At 34.3% G+C, this 17,055-nt stretch overlaps 2 protein-coding genes across 4 annotated transcripts; one reads left to right on the top strand and one right to left on the bottom strand.

Annotated features, from left to right (window-relative positions):
• Nucleotides 1-111: 111 nt before the first annotated feature.
• On the top strand, nucleotides 112-3,885 carry LOC110605983 (cytochrome b-c1 complex subunit 6-1, mitochondrial). Of its 3 annotated transcripts, none has more exons than XM_021744683.2 (6): nucleotides 112-249; nucleotides 705-759; nucleotides 1,413-1,570; nucleotides 1,712-1,796; nucleotides 3,520-3,609; nucleotides 3,692-3,885. In XM_021744683.2, coding segments are annotated over exons 3-6 (210 nt in total). In that variant the 5' UTR covers nucleotides 112-249; nucleotides 705-759; nucleotides 1,413-1,568; the 3' UTR covers nucleotides 3,725-3,885. The 3 variants fall into 3 exon arrangements, with proteins under 3 accessions (XP_021600375.1, XP_043809125.1, XP_021600374.1); XM_043953190.1 differs by having other exon boundaries at nucleotides 1,525-1,570; XM_021744682.2 differs by lacking the exon at nucleotides 1,413-1,570 and having other exon boundaries at nucleotides 125-249.
• A 400-nt stretch (nucleotides 3,886-4,285) lies between these two features.
• On the bottom strand, nucleotides 4,286-15,072 carry LOC110606626 (ubiquitin carboxyl-terminal hydrolase MINDY-3). Its single transcript, XM_021745520.2, has 7 exons — nucleotides 14,395-15,072; nucleotides 13,356-13,434; nucleotides 9,451-9,602; nucleotides 6,996-7,110; nucleotides 6,685-6,870; nucleotides 5,526-5,597; nucleotides 4,286-5,377 (listed from the first exon to the last, which is right to left on the bottom strand). The coding sequence occupies exons 1-7, from the start codon at nucleotides 14,772-14,774 to the stop codon at nucleotides 4,553-4,555; spliced, it is 1,809 nt and encodes a 602-aa protein (XP_021601212.1). The 5' UTR covers nucleotides 14,775-15,072; the 3' UTR covers nucleotides 4,286-4,552.
• Between the last annotated feature and the right edge of the window lie 1,983 nt (nucleotides 15,073-17,055).

Genomic DNA, 17,055 nt, shown 5'->3' on the forward strand with positions numbered 1-17,055 from the left:
TCTTTTCTCTTTTTATTTTTTTTATTCTCTTTAATCATTCTTTAAGTCCCATTTAAAATAAAATTCATTTCGATATTGGGCCAAGCCCATCTATTCTCTCTGGCCCAAAAAGCTCAAGCCCATTTGAGCCCAGTCTGCAGTCTCTGCTCTCAGGTCGAAGTTTCTAGTCTAAACGTAAATAGCTGTGACAAGCAGCAGCTTCGCCGTCTTGCATCTTTGTAGCCGCCGATTCCTCCTCCTACAAACAAGGTACCTTTTCCTCTCTTTGCTTACAACTTCTATGCTATTTTTCCTCCAAAGTCTTCGATCTTTCCTTTTTTCGCTTCATTTCTACTCAATTTGATCCCCAGATTTAGAAATCTTCGTCTCAGAACTTTAGGTGTTTCATTTTTTTTTTTGAACCTTTTTCAGTTTTTTCTTAATTTAATGGAAAGGGAAGCTTGGCCCAGAAGGTGCATTTTAAGTTATGATTGATGAAATTGATAATTTATTGTTGCATTCGAATATGAAATGAACTAGATTTGCAATATATAATGGAATATATCTGTTTGCAATGACTTGTTGCTTTGATCTATTGATTTGTTACTTCTGGTGCAACATATGGGAACGAAAGTAATGATTTATAAGCATATAGTGCAATATTTTTTACTTTTATTAGGGAGTTTCATAGCATGTGTGCTTGAAATGATGTTTTCAATGTGCAGGAAAGGCTCCTTTGGCATTCAGAGTATTGTAGTGTCTTTCTTTTTGGTTCTCAATGTGAGTATCCATATCTATGAGATGGGAATGTTTCCAGTTTTTGGGCTTCTAATTGGAATTGCTGAATTTTATGTAAAATATTTTTAATTGTCAAGGCTATTGATGTTTTATGCCTATCTTCCCCCCCCCCCCCCTCCCCCACATGCAGTTGTAGGGGATCATTTAGTAATGTTTCTAGTTGCACAGATACCTGAACATGGTGGTTCAGACTATGAACAACCAAATGTGTGTGCATTAACTTGCTTATGTTCAGTTGGAGTTCGACATTGATGTAACTAAATGTTTACATAGAGTTTTGAGGCTGTTTACATGAACGAGGTGGGTGAAAAGAACAGCAGAACTCCTATGCAATTGCGCTTAATGGGATTTACCTATATGTGCATAAAGCTTGAATAACATTTACATCTAAACACGTACCTAAACTGAATGGATAATGAAAACCAGATAAATTTGCACCTCCTTCTATTCCATATTTTTTTGGTGTTGGGACTTGGGAGTGCATGAATGATCAAATCAAATTGTCCTTGTATGGATTCTCTTTCAGTGTAGGTAAAAATTGAATTTCCTGCATTGCCATCTTGAAGTATCAGAACATGCTATAAAAAGAAAATGCCTATGTGTTTGCATGTTTTCATTTGTTCTCTGTTTTGTAGTTATGCTGTCTTAGAAATATTGAGTAGCACTGAGGTTGCCACTAGAAGCTTTTGTTTATGATTGCAGCCTCTAGTCTTATGTTCAGGAACTTCTTTTGTTGTTCTGTTGTAGTTCTTAGTTGAGCACAACTATGAAATGATGTTCAATAGTTCTCCATGTAAGTTCTCATATTTGCTCACTCACACCACAAATGTGTGCTCATGCAAAATATCACTGATGAGCTTTGTTTGTATCTCAAACTGGTTACTGTTCTGTTTCTCATCTGTGGATGCACCTTTTCTCTTTTAATTAAATTTAGGGCGGACGAGGAACCCGTTGATCAAAAGAAGTATCTTGAAGAATCTTGCAAGCCTAAATGTGTGAAGCCCCTACTTGAATATGAGGTGAAGTTTTCTTCTTCTTCTTCTTTTTTGAAATATGTTTCCATGGTCCTATTTGCTTTTTGTCTCCTCATATAATGATATAGTGGTATGATGCTTGGATCAGTGCCTTCTTGCCAATGAAATGATAACTAACTGCTGCCGAACTATTGATATTATGCTTCTTCTGTGCTACCTTAATGCTACTGTTATACATCTACATTATGCGACAATTAATAGCAGTTAATCTGCTTGCTTTTATGTGGTGTTCATGAACTCTCGGTCATGAAAATACTGACTTAAATTGTTATGTTTCATCGGAAGTTTATGAATTGAAAAAGCGGGAATCAAACCTCAGTAAACTGATAGATTTGGATATATAAATTAATGGATTATATATTGTAAATTTCAATGCCAGATCCTGAAATTGCTGAGTCTTGAGAGCAGTGAGTTCTTTAGAATTTGTCAAGATGGTAAAAGCTCTATTTCTTTATCTCAAGATTCAGTGTTGGTGAGATCATGCTCGAGTTTTATCATTTAAGGGCTATTGCTTGTTCCAATGGCAAGGCACAAGGGGGTTGTTTGTTTCAGTCTTGAGATTTTCGCCTAATGCTAAAATGCTGGGCGGTAGGACTATCTTGGGAATTTACCAAGACTAGAAGGTGGGCTTTCTAAAAATGTACAGTGTGTGCAGAGTGCACGCATATAACTAAACAAATTTAGTAAGATTGATGAGGATCCATATCCTTTTGATAGTCTTATGATTGTTATTATGATTGTTACTTCAAAATTTTCCATTGTTGATTAGCATGTGCCATTTCACTTTGAAACTAATTTCAGAATACAGGAGAAATGGCATAAGCATCTAGAGCTGATTCATTTTGTTGTTGGAAATGAATCATAACTCTGAAAATGTAGGTTTGCTGATAAAAAATTAAAAAAAAAAGGAAACTTAGTACTTACTCCCTATGGTACGAGAAAATTTACTAGTTGGTCCCTTGGTTATAAAAAATGCATTAAAATATTTCTGATATTTTTAAAAGTCTATTAATTAGTCCCTCCGGTAATTTTAACCGTTAAATATTTTGCTATTTAGTCCCTATAATTTTGAAAAACTCATTAGTTGATTTTTCAGATTTCTAAAAGTCTATTAATTAGTTACTCTGTATTAGTTATTTTAAATTTTTTTACAATATTTAATTGTTAAAATTAACAGAGAGACTAATTAGTAGACTTTTTAAAATGTCAAGGATGTTTTAATGTATTTTCTAGAACAAAGAAACCAACTAATGAGTTTTTCTGTAACATAAGAACTAAATAGTAAGTTTTTCAGAAAAGAAAAAAAGAAAAATCTGAGAGCTGGTTCATTTTCTCTGAAAATGTTAGGTTGAAAAATAGTGGAAGTTATTGGTTACCAATTAAGGATTCAATTTTGCTTGCTTTTTGACATCACACTCGGAGTGAATGACGGAGTAACTATGAAGTCAATGCCTTAAAATATAATTGTTATGTAATCCAGTGATTATGAAGCTTATGGTTCAAACCCTTCTCTTTTTTTTTTTTTTTTTTTCTCAAAAAACCCTTTTCATTGAGCTACCTGTGCACATGGCCAATCTCTTGCTGCTAAATTAAAAGATGGCATTTGTAGTTTTGATTCATTAGAGTTTAGATGTGCTGGATATTCATCCCTTGTGCTTAAGGGTAAAATCGAGTCGCTGAATGTGCAGTTGAATTCCATTTATTACAGGCATGTGTTAAGAGGATTAAAGATGACGATTCTGGGCACAAGCACTGCACAGGACAGTACTTTGACTATTGGTCTTGTATTGATAAATGTGTAAGTGTTCATTCTTGGTTGGAAAATATTTCTACAATTTGAGCATTTTCTATCAACTTAATTTGGCATTTCTGAATGTCAGGTGGCACCAAAACTATTCTCAAAACTGAAGTAACTGGGAGAGGGTTGGAGCAGCTCTTTCATTATATGTTTGTACTCTTTGCAACATCATCTGAATTTTGTCAGAAGTTTACTTGGGTCGCTTGAAGCAGCCCTTATTGATTGTGAAGCCTTTTCAACTTTGGAATAAAGGAAGATATATTGAATTGCTGCACATTTTATGCTGTTGGAGTTTATGATGAAAAATAGACACCAGAGAAAAGAATGATGTGATTGTGTTAGACGTTCTTTATTTTGGTGAATTGATAGTTTATCCTTGAGAAAATTAATTAATAGGCTTTTATTGTTTTAAAATGAAGCCAAAACTAAAACATCCTTGTATTTTCTCCTCTGCTAACTAAAACTTTGTTGTTTAATTGTGGTTCATTTTGATGTTGGTCATTTTATTAGCACATTCCAAAATAATGCTAGACAACACAGCCATAAACAGAAATATATCATTTAGGTTATCCATTTGCTTCGCTAGCATGAGGAATTTTAATCGCTATAGCATATTCAACACTAAGAACCTATATAAGTTATTAACATTTCCTTGATGAAAACTTCCCTAATCAACTGAGGTGAATATGAATGGATTTTACATATTAATTCAGAAAAATATCCCCCTCTCTCTCCAGTATCTGACATCAAAATCGAACTAGAATAAGAAAGCTACAACAATACACGGTAGACAATGGGGTTGCACGAACTCAAAAAGAAAGATGAACCACGAAAACCTAACACTCTCATGCCTCGAATGAGCAACGACTGCATTTCTCCTGCTTTGATTTCTCTCCGGCCGACAACATCAAAGGATCCCAATTCTCAAATAGGACGCAAGCATTCAAACAATGCTAGGAGGATCCCCCACCCAACTGCAAACCGCACGTGCCCAGCGCGTTCTTATGCAGTCTACCAAAGGTGCATGTTGAGAAGGCTCAGGTTTCGACACTTCAGCATCTTTGCTGCTTGATTCATTCCCCCCAGAAACGGAGGGCCCCGCCACATCTGCCATGAATTCCTCCGGTGTCCACCTTGGTGGAACTGAAACCCTCAGTTTTGTTAGCCTAGGTCTCTGGACTGGTGTGTCGCCTCCTATGGCCATGTGACTGCCATTTAAATCAGATTTTGCAATGCCATTAAAATGGTAAAGATCAAACACCTTTTTACCCATTAATCCACTTGAATCCTTTAGGCCTCCCAAACTCCTGTCCAAATCTAAAATGACCTGCCAGAACTCGCTCCATACAATAAAGCCTGTACTGCAAAGGTGATCAAGTTTCTCAGGAGGGAGTCTGATACCAGTTTCCCTGAGGACCTGATGGAAGCCTTCCACACTGATAAAGCCTCCACCACCACTCTGGTCTTGTGCATCAAAAGCTTTCCGAATCTGTGACTCCCTTTCTTCCAGCTCATTCTCATCTTGAACAGTGGTGTCGAGAGCAAATAGAACAGTATAGTGGGAATCACTTCCAACAACCCATATAGGCCATTTAGGGCATTTTAGGTGTTGGCCAACCTTACAGAAATTCAGGGATTCCAAGAGAGTAAGAAATCCAACTTCCACACTAGTGGATATGCCCTTCAGACAAATCCCACCACCTAAATCCATTCTACCATCAAACACATTAGGGACGGCCTGCCCACACAGCAGTAGATTCACAATTTCCTGTTTCATGACATTAAAAAGAAAAGACACTATTTAAGGAAAATGCTATTTTTATACAAGGATTCACCAGGGAGAACTACTAATTACCAATTGAAGCATCAAAGAAGAGAAGGGAGGAAGAATACAAACGCTTATGATATATGGATACCTGAGAAGCATGCCCAAAAGGTGCAGTAACCAGGGGAAGGCTTGGATCATCCCTGTCAGCTTGAACTGTATCCTGAAAAAAGATGCATTTTTACATGCACAAGTAACATGAACATCTCATGCAGACAAGTCAAGCTAACGCTGTTAATAAAATATAAATGAAATTCATAGAAATTTTTCTGGAGCTTCTGAATGGAATGCACAGACTAATAGTAGGTAATCATTATAATGAAACAGTAGCATCACAAGTAAATATCCATCCAGTGTCCACTGCTATTGAAAATACACATCAATCTTCCATTCGTATATGCACAAGAAACATCATGCCCAACATCTGCCAGTGATCTGGTGTTCAAGACCAAATTAACACATTAGACAGTAGAGGATATGCATTATGAATAGCCAAACCAAACTGATAAAATTTGGTAATTTTGGTGCATATATTTGGTTCATTCAGTTTTCGGCTAATAAATTAAAAAAGAAAAAGTCTTGTTTTCCGCTGGCTAACCTCTGAATTTGGTAACCAAAATAACTGAATTTCTATTAATTAATATATTATTATAGTTTTAGCAGTAATGTACTATTGAAAATTCTTTTACAATGTGATTAATAACAGTTAATTAGTTACTATTCATTTATTAATAATAAATCCTATTTATTTCATTTTATAAATAAAAATATTATAAATATATTTTTGTTAATGATTAATTAATTGATAATATAGAATATATATACTACGATCTTTTTCCAATTAATTCAGTTAGAACTAATAATCAACTGAATTTTTCAGCTTAGGATAGGTTTTTTTTTTTTTCCAATTTTTGTTCAATTTGGTAAAGATTCTAAAAATCGGTTAAAAAGTCGGTTCAGTTTACTGATTACTCCCCTAAATGGTCAGGCTTCCATGAAATAAATGCAGTTAAATTATGAAGTGGGATCAGATTTAAAAAATCACACACACTGCCAATGTAGGACTTGTTCCCACAAGCCATATTCCAACATATCTCAACTCATAGTCATGCATAGCCAGGTTCAGTTAGTTGATGAAAAGTATGCTCATCTCCAGCCTTGAAGCAATCACGTTTAGGTCATGAATTGAAAAGGGAAAAGAAATTATAGAGACATAAAAGAAGAGAGAACTCTAAAACCAACTAGCATACCAATCCTCGAGATAGTAATGCAGAGATAAGGAATAGCAGTGCCCCCATGCGAGATTGGAAGACTGGAATCGTCACTTGGAGCCTCTGCATTGCACTTGCTTGTGACGTATATGTTTCAATTCTCAGAATTTTATGCAAATCAGATGCTGATTCAATTGAAAGACCCTCAAGGGCTTGTGCAATTCTCTACAAGATAAAACAAACAATGATAATCAAATAAGGGGTAAAAACAGAATCACAACATTTCATTTCAACCAAATATGGAACTAGATGCTGAAGAATACTTTGACATCAGACCTAATCCAACTTACATCATCCTGTGCAGAGCCTTCGGCATCACAGCCAATAGCTGCCAAAGTAGCAATCACAGCCCTCTTATTACTTCCACACATAAACAATATCTCCCCCATACTTCTGACCAGGGCTCTATAAATAGGCAAAAGAAAAATATATATACAAAAATAACCAAAATGAGTTAAAAGAATATGTGAGGCATTATAACAATAGTGATCATGAAACAAATAAAATCTTCTAACCAACCAACATTACTTTCCAAATTGCAACTGACACTCAGAATGCAATTAAGCATAATAGAATAATAGATACTAAGCCAATTCACAAAAACGACCATGAAAGTTTACAATATTGTAGAGATTTCAAGCAGCCACATCTAAACCTTCCTCACCTAATTCAAATGAAAAATTAAGGGTATAAGTATTAAATTTCAATTTTATAGAAGTTGAGTTGCTCCTGAAACATGTAATGGAGGATCAAAAGTCCCTAATACTTTCCAACAAAGACCACATGTCAAAAAGAAATGGTTGAACACCCTCACATAACGAGGAATCTTGCATAAATTCATGCAGATCAAGAAGAGACATCTAGAAATTCTTCAATCATTCTAACAAGAGAGAGAAAAAGATTAAAAAGAAGAAAAGAAAAGAAAAACTATAACTTCTGCTCCACCTTGGGTGTGCAAAGGGGCAACATGAAGTAATCAAATTTATACAACCATAGCGCGAAACCAAACATTGACAGAGTTGAAAGAATAAAATTACAGGAAACAAGTCAAAAGAAAACAACATAAAGTGGAATAACAGCACCCGTTGGTGCTTTTCAACAATTTAATTTAACTTTTCAATAAAAGAAAAATAGAGCAGAAGACAGGCAGAGAGAGAGCGAGAGCTGACATGTGCCATAGTCATAAAATCATAAAATATAGGTATATTGGCATGAAAAAGCCAAAACTTTACGAGTTTTGGCAAATTAATCCAAATTTTTAATTCTTAGCACTATAGGCCAAATTCTCAAATGTTGTCAATTTTATCCAAATTCAAAGTCAAAGTTAAGAAGAGTGTTTATGTTGATGTGGCATGACACATGTCATTTTTTATTATTTCCCAATGGGGTCCACAAGCCACATGGGACAACCATTTTTGGAAAATTGGCCTATTGGCATGAAAAATCCAAATGTTCGTATCATTTTGCGATTTAATCCAAAACTTTAATTCTTGGCATGACAAGCCAAACTTTCAAATGTTTTGAAAATTTTATTCTTAATACAAAGAACATTGTTGTAATTTCCAAATTACAACTCTATAATCTCAAAAAAAAAAAAAATCAAATACTTTTAATTCCCACATTTTCTCAAAAAAACTTAAATAAGAAATAAAAGAATGCAAGTTTTTTTTTTCCTAGAAAATCATTGAATATTTACTTACAAGAAGATCCAAATTCATAGACATTTAAGCTCTATGAGAGAGGAATCTAAAAGGTTAATATGTGCCCCTGTTCTACCTGAGACACATTAAAACCTTGCTTCTTGATCAGAAAGCGAGTTTTCATTCCTTGATTTTGATTTGAAAAACACACCATGTCATAGTGAAATTCATGCTTCAATACAAAAAGAGGGATTACAGTTTTAAGAGAGATGCATGAAAATTTCATACTTAATTGATCAAGTAGAAGGATAAATGAAAACTCATATCTAGATTTCCCAAAAAAATTATAATTTGATAATCAAATTCAAATTCCTTTTAATTGAAGGATTATTAATCTGGAGAGTTATAATAATACCATTCAAATTAAAATAAAATTGCTAAAACTTGATAATTTGGCTTATCAAGTCAAGTATTAAATTTGGATTAATTTGCAAAATATAGTAAATTGTTAGATTTTTTATGTCAATTAGAAAAATTCTTTTAAAAAGATATCATTCCATGTGGCATATGGATCACACAAAAGAATAATAAAAAATGACATATGCTCATGCCATGTCAGCATGGACACACTTTTTTCAACTTTTATTTTGAAATTGGATAAAGTCACCAAAGCGTTTGAGAATTTGGCCTATGGTACCAAAAATTAAAGATTTGAATTAAATTGCCAAAACCCGCAAAGGTTTGGCTTTTATATGCCAATATCCCAAAAATATATCCACTAAAGTATCACTATTCACTAGATAAACTATGCAGATCTGACTATGGAGAACTTGGATGAGAACGAACGATTATTGAGAATTAGGCTTTGTCCAAAATGACCAGGCCAATAGGGAAATCCCAATTAATCTGGTGCAGGAAGATAAGGTTGTTTTCTTCTCTTTGTTGCTTTCTTTTGCTGTTTATATAGCATTCACAGTAATGCCTAGAGACAACTTTAAAATGTGCAAGAGGCAAAAGTAACACTGGTTAAATGTTATAAAAATTTCCAAGCCTTATCTTCGCAAAATTAAAAACAATATATAATTTCTTATGCAGAATAAATCACCTTGCTTTTGCATCTTCAGTTAGAGAATTGAAATTACTCGATGCAACGTATTGACTTTTAGTCAGTCTTCCAGAACCCAAATTCTGTGGCATGTTCGGTGCAAATTTACCCAATTCATCTGGAAAGAAAAGAAGGTATTTGAGAACAAATGCCTGCACAATCAGAGAAAATATTATAAGTGATATCAATTTGGATCTGATATACCAGAGCACCAAGAAAACAAAAATCATCATGAAATGACTCCAGGAAACAACAATTCAAAAGCAGTAATAAAGGGGTATAGAATCACACCACTAATTATTTACCATACACATGAAAAAAGTTCCAAATTTACTAAGCATTGCAGTTGCGTAGCAGATCACGGGATTCAGCTTTCATATACATTTTGGATACATGAAAAAGAACTGGGAAAGGAGAAAAGAAGAAGTAGAAAGATGAATAAGGACAGGACTCTATAGACCTATCCACTAATCACAATGAATAAACCCTCCAGACTAAAGGGAAAAGGAATGAAACGAGCATATGAAACAAAAACAAGAGGAAAATGTTGAAATTTCAATTGCAAATTTGCAATGCCTTTTTCCAGTAGTGGATAGCGTCATTATAATACCCGGCTAGACTCCGGTATCGGAATTCCTACCGTCCGGTGGAATCTCGAATGTCGGAACCCTCTAGAAGGATAAAATCATGTTTTTATAAAGTGTTTTCATGTATTTTATGGTTTTAAATAAGAAAGAAATTGAGTTTTGAATGAAAATGACCATTGAGGAAAATCCAGGTTCGGCCGCCGAACATGGTGGAGTTTTGGAGTCACCTTTGGCTTCCGAAGGTGGTCTGGCCAGCCACCTATAAAAGGCCCCATGGCCGAAAATGGGCGAGTTTTCCCCCCTATTTTCGGTCAACGGTGAGTTCATGCCTTCCCATGGTTGGTTTTGAGGTTTTCCTTCAAATCCTACAAGTTTCTAACAAGTTTTAACTGGTTTTTGAAGTTTTTGAGCAAAGATCGAAGTTTGGAAGCTTGGAGACCTCCGGAACCCATTTTCCCCAAATCTCCAAGTTGGGTCACGTTTTCTCTCGATATTCAAGAGGTAAGCGTCGATCCTCACGTTCTTCGATGTTCTAAGCAAGTTTTATGGAAGTTTATGGGGTAGAAATGCATGTTTAAGCTAGCTGTTTAATGTTAGGGTTCATGTGAGTTTTGTTGAAAATATGTGTAATGTATGGTATATGAGTTGCTATATGTGTTGTTGTTGGGGTTTAGGAGAGTGTGAGACCCCTATATGCTTGTTTACATGAGTATGCATGTTGTAGAATAGCTAAATGCATGTTTGAAAGGTTTGGGAGGCAAAATGTGCATGAGGAGGCTGAGTTCTGCCACTTTGGAAGAACTCAGGTTCGGCAGCCGAAGGACTTTCGGCCGCCGAACCTGCCTGTGGAGGCAAGCTTTTGGCTGCCGAACCCTACCCCCGAAAGTTGGACTTTCGGCTCTGGATGGGAGTTTCGGCCGCCGAAGGTGCCGCCAAACATGCATGAGTTTCGTCTCTGGAAGGGACTTTCGGCCGCCGAAGGTGCCGCCGAAAGTGGCTGAGTTTCGGCTCTGGAGGGACTTTTGGCCGCCAAAAGTGCCCTGTTCAGCCTTCCTTTGCATGTTTTTTATGATTGTTTTAAGGTGTTTTAGGGGGTTTTTGGGGAAATGTTTAGAGTCAAGTTCATATATGTTTGGTCCCTCATTTGAGTGCACCTGTGTAGGTTCGGACCCGAGGAACCGGGAACCCCAGCAGTGAGATAGCTGCTTCAGAGTCTTTTCAGAGCTAGCCTGAGGTGAGTAAAATGACTCTTTATGTTGCAAAGTAAATAAATAAATTTTGAGCATGTTTATGCATCACGAATACCATGAGATATATTAGGTTGTTTGCATTAGAATTCACGAATATGTTGCATTGCATAATTTGATGTTGATGTGGATGAACATTGGATGATCCATTAGCTCTCGTATGGTATGATATGATATGATACGGTATGGAAGTCCAAAAAGACCCATTCTACGTCCCTGGCACTATGTAAGAGAAAGTCCAGGAAGACCCATTCTACGTCCCTGGCACATTGGAATGTTATGATATGTTATGTAAGGGAAAGACCAGGACCCATTCTACGTTCTGGCACTATTGGATATGTAGAGGGCTATTGGTGACAAGTTCATCCTTAATGTGATTTGTTTGTGATGTGATGCATTTCATGAAAGCATGAATTTTAATATAATGTTTTACTATTCTGCTCACTGGACTCTAGTAGCTCACCCCTTTCCCTTAACCCCCAGGTTTGCAGGTACGGGATAGACTAGGAAGTCAGCAAGAGTAAAGAAGTCTTATTTTATGTAATAGTTAGATGTGGACATGTACTGTAAAATGTTATAATGTGATGTAATGTAAAGAATTGTATTGAGGATAGAATTGTGCTTGGCCCTAAAATATGTTAATCTCTTTTTGGTACATGATCTTTCTAATGAAATGTTTTAATGATGTTTATGTAAACCAAGCTTAATGTATAATAGGTTACCCCATTGGAGCATTTGATGAGGGCTCCAGTGTGGGGTTTTATGGTTATGAGTTAGTGCATGCACAGATTAAGCTTGGTAAATGAAAGAAAAAGTTTAAAGTTTTATGTATATGTATGATCATGTATGGGATTTAACAGGTATACAGGAAGTATGTTAGGCTTGCTACGGGTCCCGGCGGCCTTAAGCCAATCTGGACCCTAGCGCCGGTAGCGGTCCGGTTTCCGGGTCGTTACAGTCATGGATGATGGTCTATCCATTATCCATAACACTTTTCCATATTAAAACATATTGAAAACTAAAATATTACTAAGTGGAGGTTCTTGACGTTTCCTTTCAAGAACAAAATGACAATAGAAACAAACAATAAACTACTAAGATCAAGTTATATATAATTGAAAAAAAAATGGGGACATGCATGCTCTCCAGAAATAAATAACCTTCTTAATATCTATGTCAAGAAATTATATATTAAATTCAAGCAAATATTATGCCGAACAATAGTAACACATCTACATTAAACTAAAGCTCATAACCTTTCATTAAATAGGAAGATAATCCCATCACTATCCAATTGGACATATCATAACATTGAAAGGACAAAAGAGCTATAATTATGCAATTTTCAAAAGTAAGGAATAGGCAATAAGACTAATCTAATTATCAACTAGGACTAGACCCAAGATGAGCAACCAATATCCTTCAGAAAATTAAGGTTTAGTGGACTTCCGTGGTATTGTAGTTATTGACAATTCCAGACTAGACAATAGGCTATCCACAGAACACCTAACATCCAAATTGGAGAAATTCAAAAACCAATGGTGGTGAAGTGAAGTGATTTAGCCAAAACCTTACAGCAAGACATTGATTTTTGCAAAGTTCATTTCCTACTATCAGTGTCTCTAGTTTTCTGTTAAAAATAGCAGGACATGGTAATAGGTCAGGAATCTCAAAACAGTTCTATAGAGGCTGAATAAACTGTTTGACAGACAACTTGTATGATAACTACGATCAATGAGAATTCCTGCAATTAAAAGGGAGTCATATCAAACTCACTGCCACTCCAATAAGTTGTAGACGATATACTGACTCAGTACCTTATTTTGACAAGAACAAATTCACCATGGAGTTAAATACTGACAATAAATTAGCCAGATTAAAAGCACGAAAGAAGCATGTAGGATTTACACTGAGCACACCAAGAGGATTGTGCTATAGATGTGGCGACATTACATGACAACAAAAAGGCCAGCTATCATGTAAATTACTTATATCAGTTAGGAATTCATGTACTCCCCAGTTCCCACAACCAAAAACTGAAAAACAACACAATTACAAATCAAGGAATTACTTGTATGGTTGCTAAGACGCCACAGGGACCACCTTCATGCTGCACTAAGCCCATAGATGTTTCTGGATCAGCACTAAACCTATAGGAATATTTAACATGATATTAGCCATTTACAGCTTAAATATGATGATATTTTAAAGATAATAAGGATCTTAAAAACAGCATAAAAACATTACACAACATACAAGGATGGTAAAACAAATCTATCAAGGTGCTTTGTCAACTCTTGACTTTAACATTGGTTTCATAACTGGAGACTCATGTCCCAGAACAGAACAAGATGCATAGAAAACTAGCTTTTTTTCATCCTCATTAACTGCATGGTTCAATAATAATATGCTAAGATACAGAGCCTATGGCAAAACATTGAACTCGTCAATTTAAGGCAGGGAAGTAGAGGCATATACCGGATATGAAATCAAACAAAAAAAAATGTCTTCCAGATAAAAGAAGAGATTGTGATGGCCAACAGTGATTAGATTATGAAGAATTTCTGTTATGGCATATTTCACATGCCTAGCAGCTCTAGAATTTCATGACAATTGTGTTCCCATGAACTCAATGTTGTTAGTAACACAAAGAATAAATTAAGTAAAATAAAATAAATGTTTCAAACTGTGTTAGTTTACAAAAAGCCATAAGTCATCCCCAAATTCAGTAGCACTAGCCACTAATAACTAGCCTGAAAGGAACTTGAAAATTTGCTTATCGCTTTATTCACTAAATTTCACTATACTGAACCACATTTCCCATAGCTTTTTACTCTCACTTGCAGGTGCAAATTAAACAGCAGTTAGTACATTCTACTGCAAAACTCCCAAACTTAAACCCCTCGTTGGAATCAAGAATTCTGCAAATATTCAATTCAATTGAAATTTTTTTTTCAATTATTATATTTGGAACGAGAGAATTCAATTATCTTCAACTTGACCAAAAATCATTTTAAAAGAATAGAAATCATGCAATTCAATTGAATTCTTTCCTTGCAAATGATCTTTTTCCAAATAAATTAAGAGAAAAGAGAAATACATGCAGTTACCTTATTCCCTGATTACTCCATTGTGCTAGAATGTCCTTCGAAACAACACTTCCAAACACCATTGAGAACAACTGATTAGACTCCTCGCAGGTTAATTCTTGTCCCATATTAACTTCCGTGGAGCCAGAATCCTTCTCCTTTCTAGCAACATCGGTGCTTTTACCAGAGCTTCTATCCATGGGTTTCGAAGGCGAGGAGATTTTAGCCTCAAGCATCCGCTTCTCAGCTGCAGCAGCCATGAGCTCTCGCTGTAGCCGCCGGGACTCCTCTGGCGAAACCCCGGTGGCATCCCTGGGCTTGCTTCGCTTAGGTTCTGGAGGTGAGTTTTGCATACTCATTCTTAGAGCCATTCTCAAGTCCTCTTCCTCTTGATCCGCCATTGAAGAAGAAATCACAACAGCAGATCCAAAAGGCAACAGGAATTATCAAAATAGGGTTTTCCTTTTATGTATACACAGCTGATTGAATTGATCGAAACGAGTAATTCCAACAAAAATGAATCAATTTCAAGGGAATAAGATCAAATAGGATCTCAGTATCGTGAAATTAGAAAACCCTATTAAATGAGGGTCCAGATTTTGGCTGATACGCAAATGAATTGTAATTATGAGCGAGACGATTTCATTTCGAAAACGAGAAGAAAGGGACACAAGGTAGGATTGGAATTTAAACTCCAGGATAGGGATAAAAAGGGGAAAGGTTTTAAATGAACAAGTTTCAGGCGGCCGTACTTTGATTTTTTGCTGCGAAACGGTGTCGTACCAGTTATCACTCTATTCCTTGACCTTGCTGAAATGACGATTTTAACGCATGAGGTTTGAGTTCAGTAGTGAACATATCCGGTGAAAGTCGAGGCTAATCCGGGAAATTCAAGAAGCATGAACGGATGGGAAATGCTTTCTTTGACGGAGAGAAAACGGCCCCTGTTTCGCTGTCTTGGAGAATCTTTGCAAGTGTGGGAAGTCGGGAGAAGATCGCGTGTTGTCAAGTGTACGGTTGGAAAAGTAAGAGTAGGTCGGCAGCCGTTGAATCTTAAGATTGAAGGAAGACTTTAGCTTTTTGATGATTGATGATGATGCCTGAGCAAATTGATATCTGAATTTGAGAAGAAAACTTTAGTTACTTTGTCAACTGTTGAGTCCAAACCGGTTTGTTAGTGTAATAAGAAATCGGGTTCTGGTTTAGATTCTAAGAGACACAAACAGACAATATCATTACATAATCATAGTGATAATGAAAGGATCCTATTATCATTAAAAATTAAGGACAACTTTAGAAAAAAAAAACAATATATTTATACATATATTTTTTTTCTTTTCTTAAAAAATAATTCTGTCTTGATTCTAAAGTAGCTGAGGAGTTCATAAAAGATATGAAATATTAAAACACATAAATAAATAAAAATATATATATAATTTTTAAAATTAATTATAGTAATTAGGATAAATATTTAACATTTGTAATATAATTCTAAAAGCAAAAGCTATGAATTCATAGTTGCCTATAAAAATCAGCCTATTTAAACTATGTTTCATTTAACACATTCAATATACCAATTTATTCAAAAATCAATTAAAATTATGTCTCGTTCCAAATTCAATTATTATTATATAAAAATATTTTTACATATTTTATTAAAGTACTTAATATTATTAAATAAAATTTTAAATTAACCGATGAAAAATATATATATAATTTATTAAAATATTAATATTTAAAAATTAAAAAAATATATATCATAAAAGTTTTTTTTCCTTTTTTAATTTCTGGATTAATAACTAACAAATAATTACTATCTATTAATATAACTAATATTTGCGGAAGAGGGACTTGGACAAGATTTCTCATAGAAAACATCATTTGACACTATTTCATACTTTCCACATGCTAGCTCTTTCAAACCGCTGTCATATGTTTTTGAAAACTAAGAAAAATCTTAAACTAGAATATATCTTTACCTCACTTAATTTTTTTTATATATTAAGATTGCAAAATAATTTTAATTTATTTTTTAAATAATTCTATTTATTATGTGATGTTTTGAAAGTTTATACTATTTTTTTTATAAAGTTTAAGGATATAAAAATGTATTTGAAAAAAAATATCTAACTTTATTTAAGACAAATAAATTAAATATATAATAAATTAAAAAATATATCAATATATTATATATAACTATTTATTTATAAATTATCAAATTAAATTATTGGCATTTTTAGCAATTTTATTATTTTTTTACTCCTAACTTTTTTATATTCTAGATACTTAAACTTTGACAGCCATGTTGCCATAACTTTGAGAATTTTTATTTTATTTATTGATTGACACCCAGAATCACAGTGAATGTTTCAAAAATTATAAATTTCAGCGCCTTTGTCAAATTTTTACCTTTTTTTTTTTCTTAATTTTAATCTTATTTAAAACTTTATGTACATTCCCAGTGAATGGTGATGTGGTGTGAATTTTAATATTTTATTTGTGAAAAATGTGTTAATAAAAAATTAAATTTTTTAAATATTTATCAATTATAATTATTTTCAAAATTTTATTTTAATTATATAAAGTTGACTAATTTTGATTTAAATTAGTCAAAATTATTCTTTTATTATTCGATACAATGAAAAAAATATGTATTTATTTATTTTAATTAGTATAATTTAT

This window comes from Manihot esculenta, chromosome 18 (genome assembly GCF_001659605.2).
Source record: "Manihot esculenta cultivar AM560-2 chromosome 18, M.esculenta_v8, whole genome shotgun sequence".
Taxonomy (NCBI): Eukaryota; Viridiplantae; Streptophyta; class Magnoliopsida; order Malpighiales; family Euphorbiaceae; genus Manihot; species Manihot esculenta.

Coding starts and splice junctions, on each gene's coding strand:
- LOC110606626 (XM_021745520.2), bottom strand. CDS start 14,774: ATGGCGGATCAAGAGGAAGAGGACTTGAGAATGGCTCTAAGAATGAGT. Junction 9,603..13,355: donor GCGTCTTAGCAACCATACAA/GTAATTCCTTGA, acceptor CTGATTGTGCAG/GCATTTGTTCTCAAATACCT. Junction 6,871..6,995: donor AAGGCTCTGCACAGGATGAT/GTAAGTTGGATT, acceptor TTTATCTTGTAG/AGAATTGCACAAGCCCTTGA.
- LOC110605983 (XM_021744683.2), top strand. Junction 1,797..3,519: donor AGCCCCTACTTGAATATGAG/GTGAAGTTTTCT, acceptor CATTTATTACAG/GCATGTGTTAAGAGGATTAA. Junction 3,610..3,691: donor GGTCTTGTATTGATAAATGT/GTAAGTGTTCAT, acceptor TCTGAATGTCAG/GTGGCACCAAAACTATTCTC.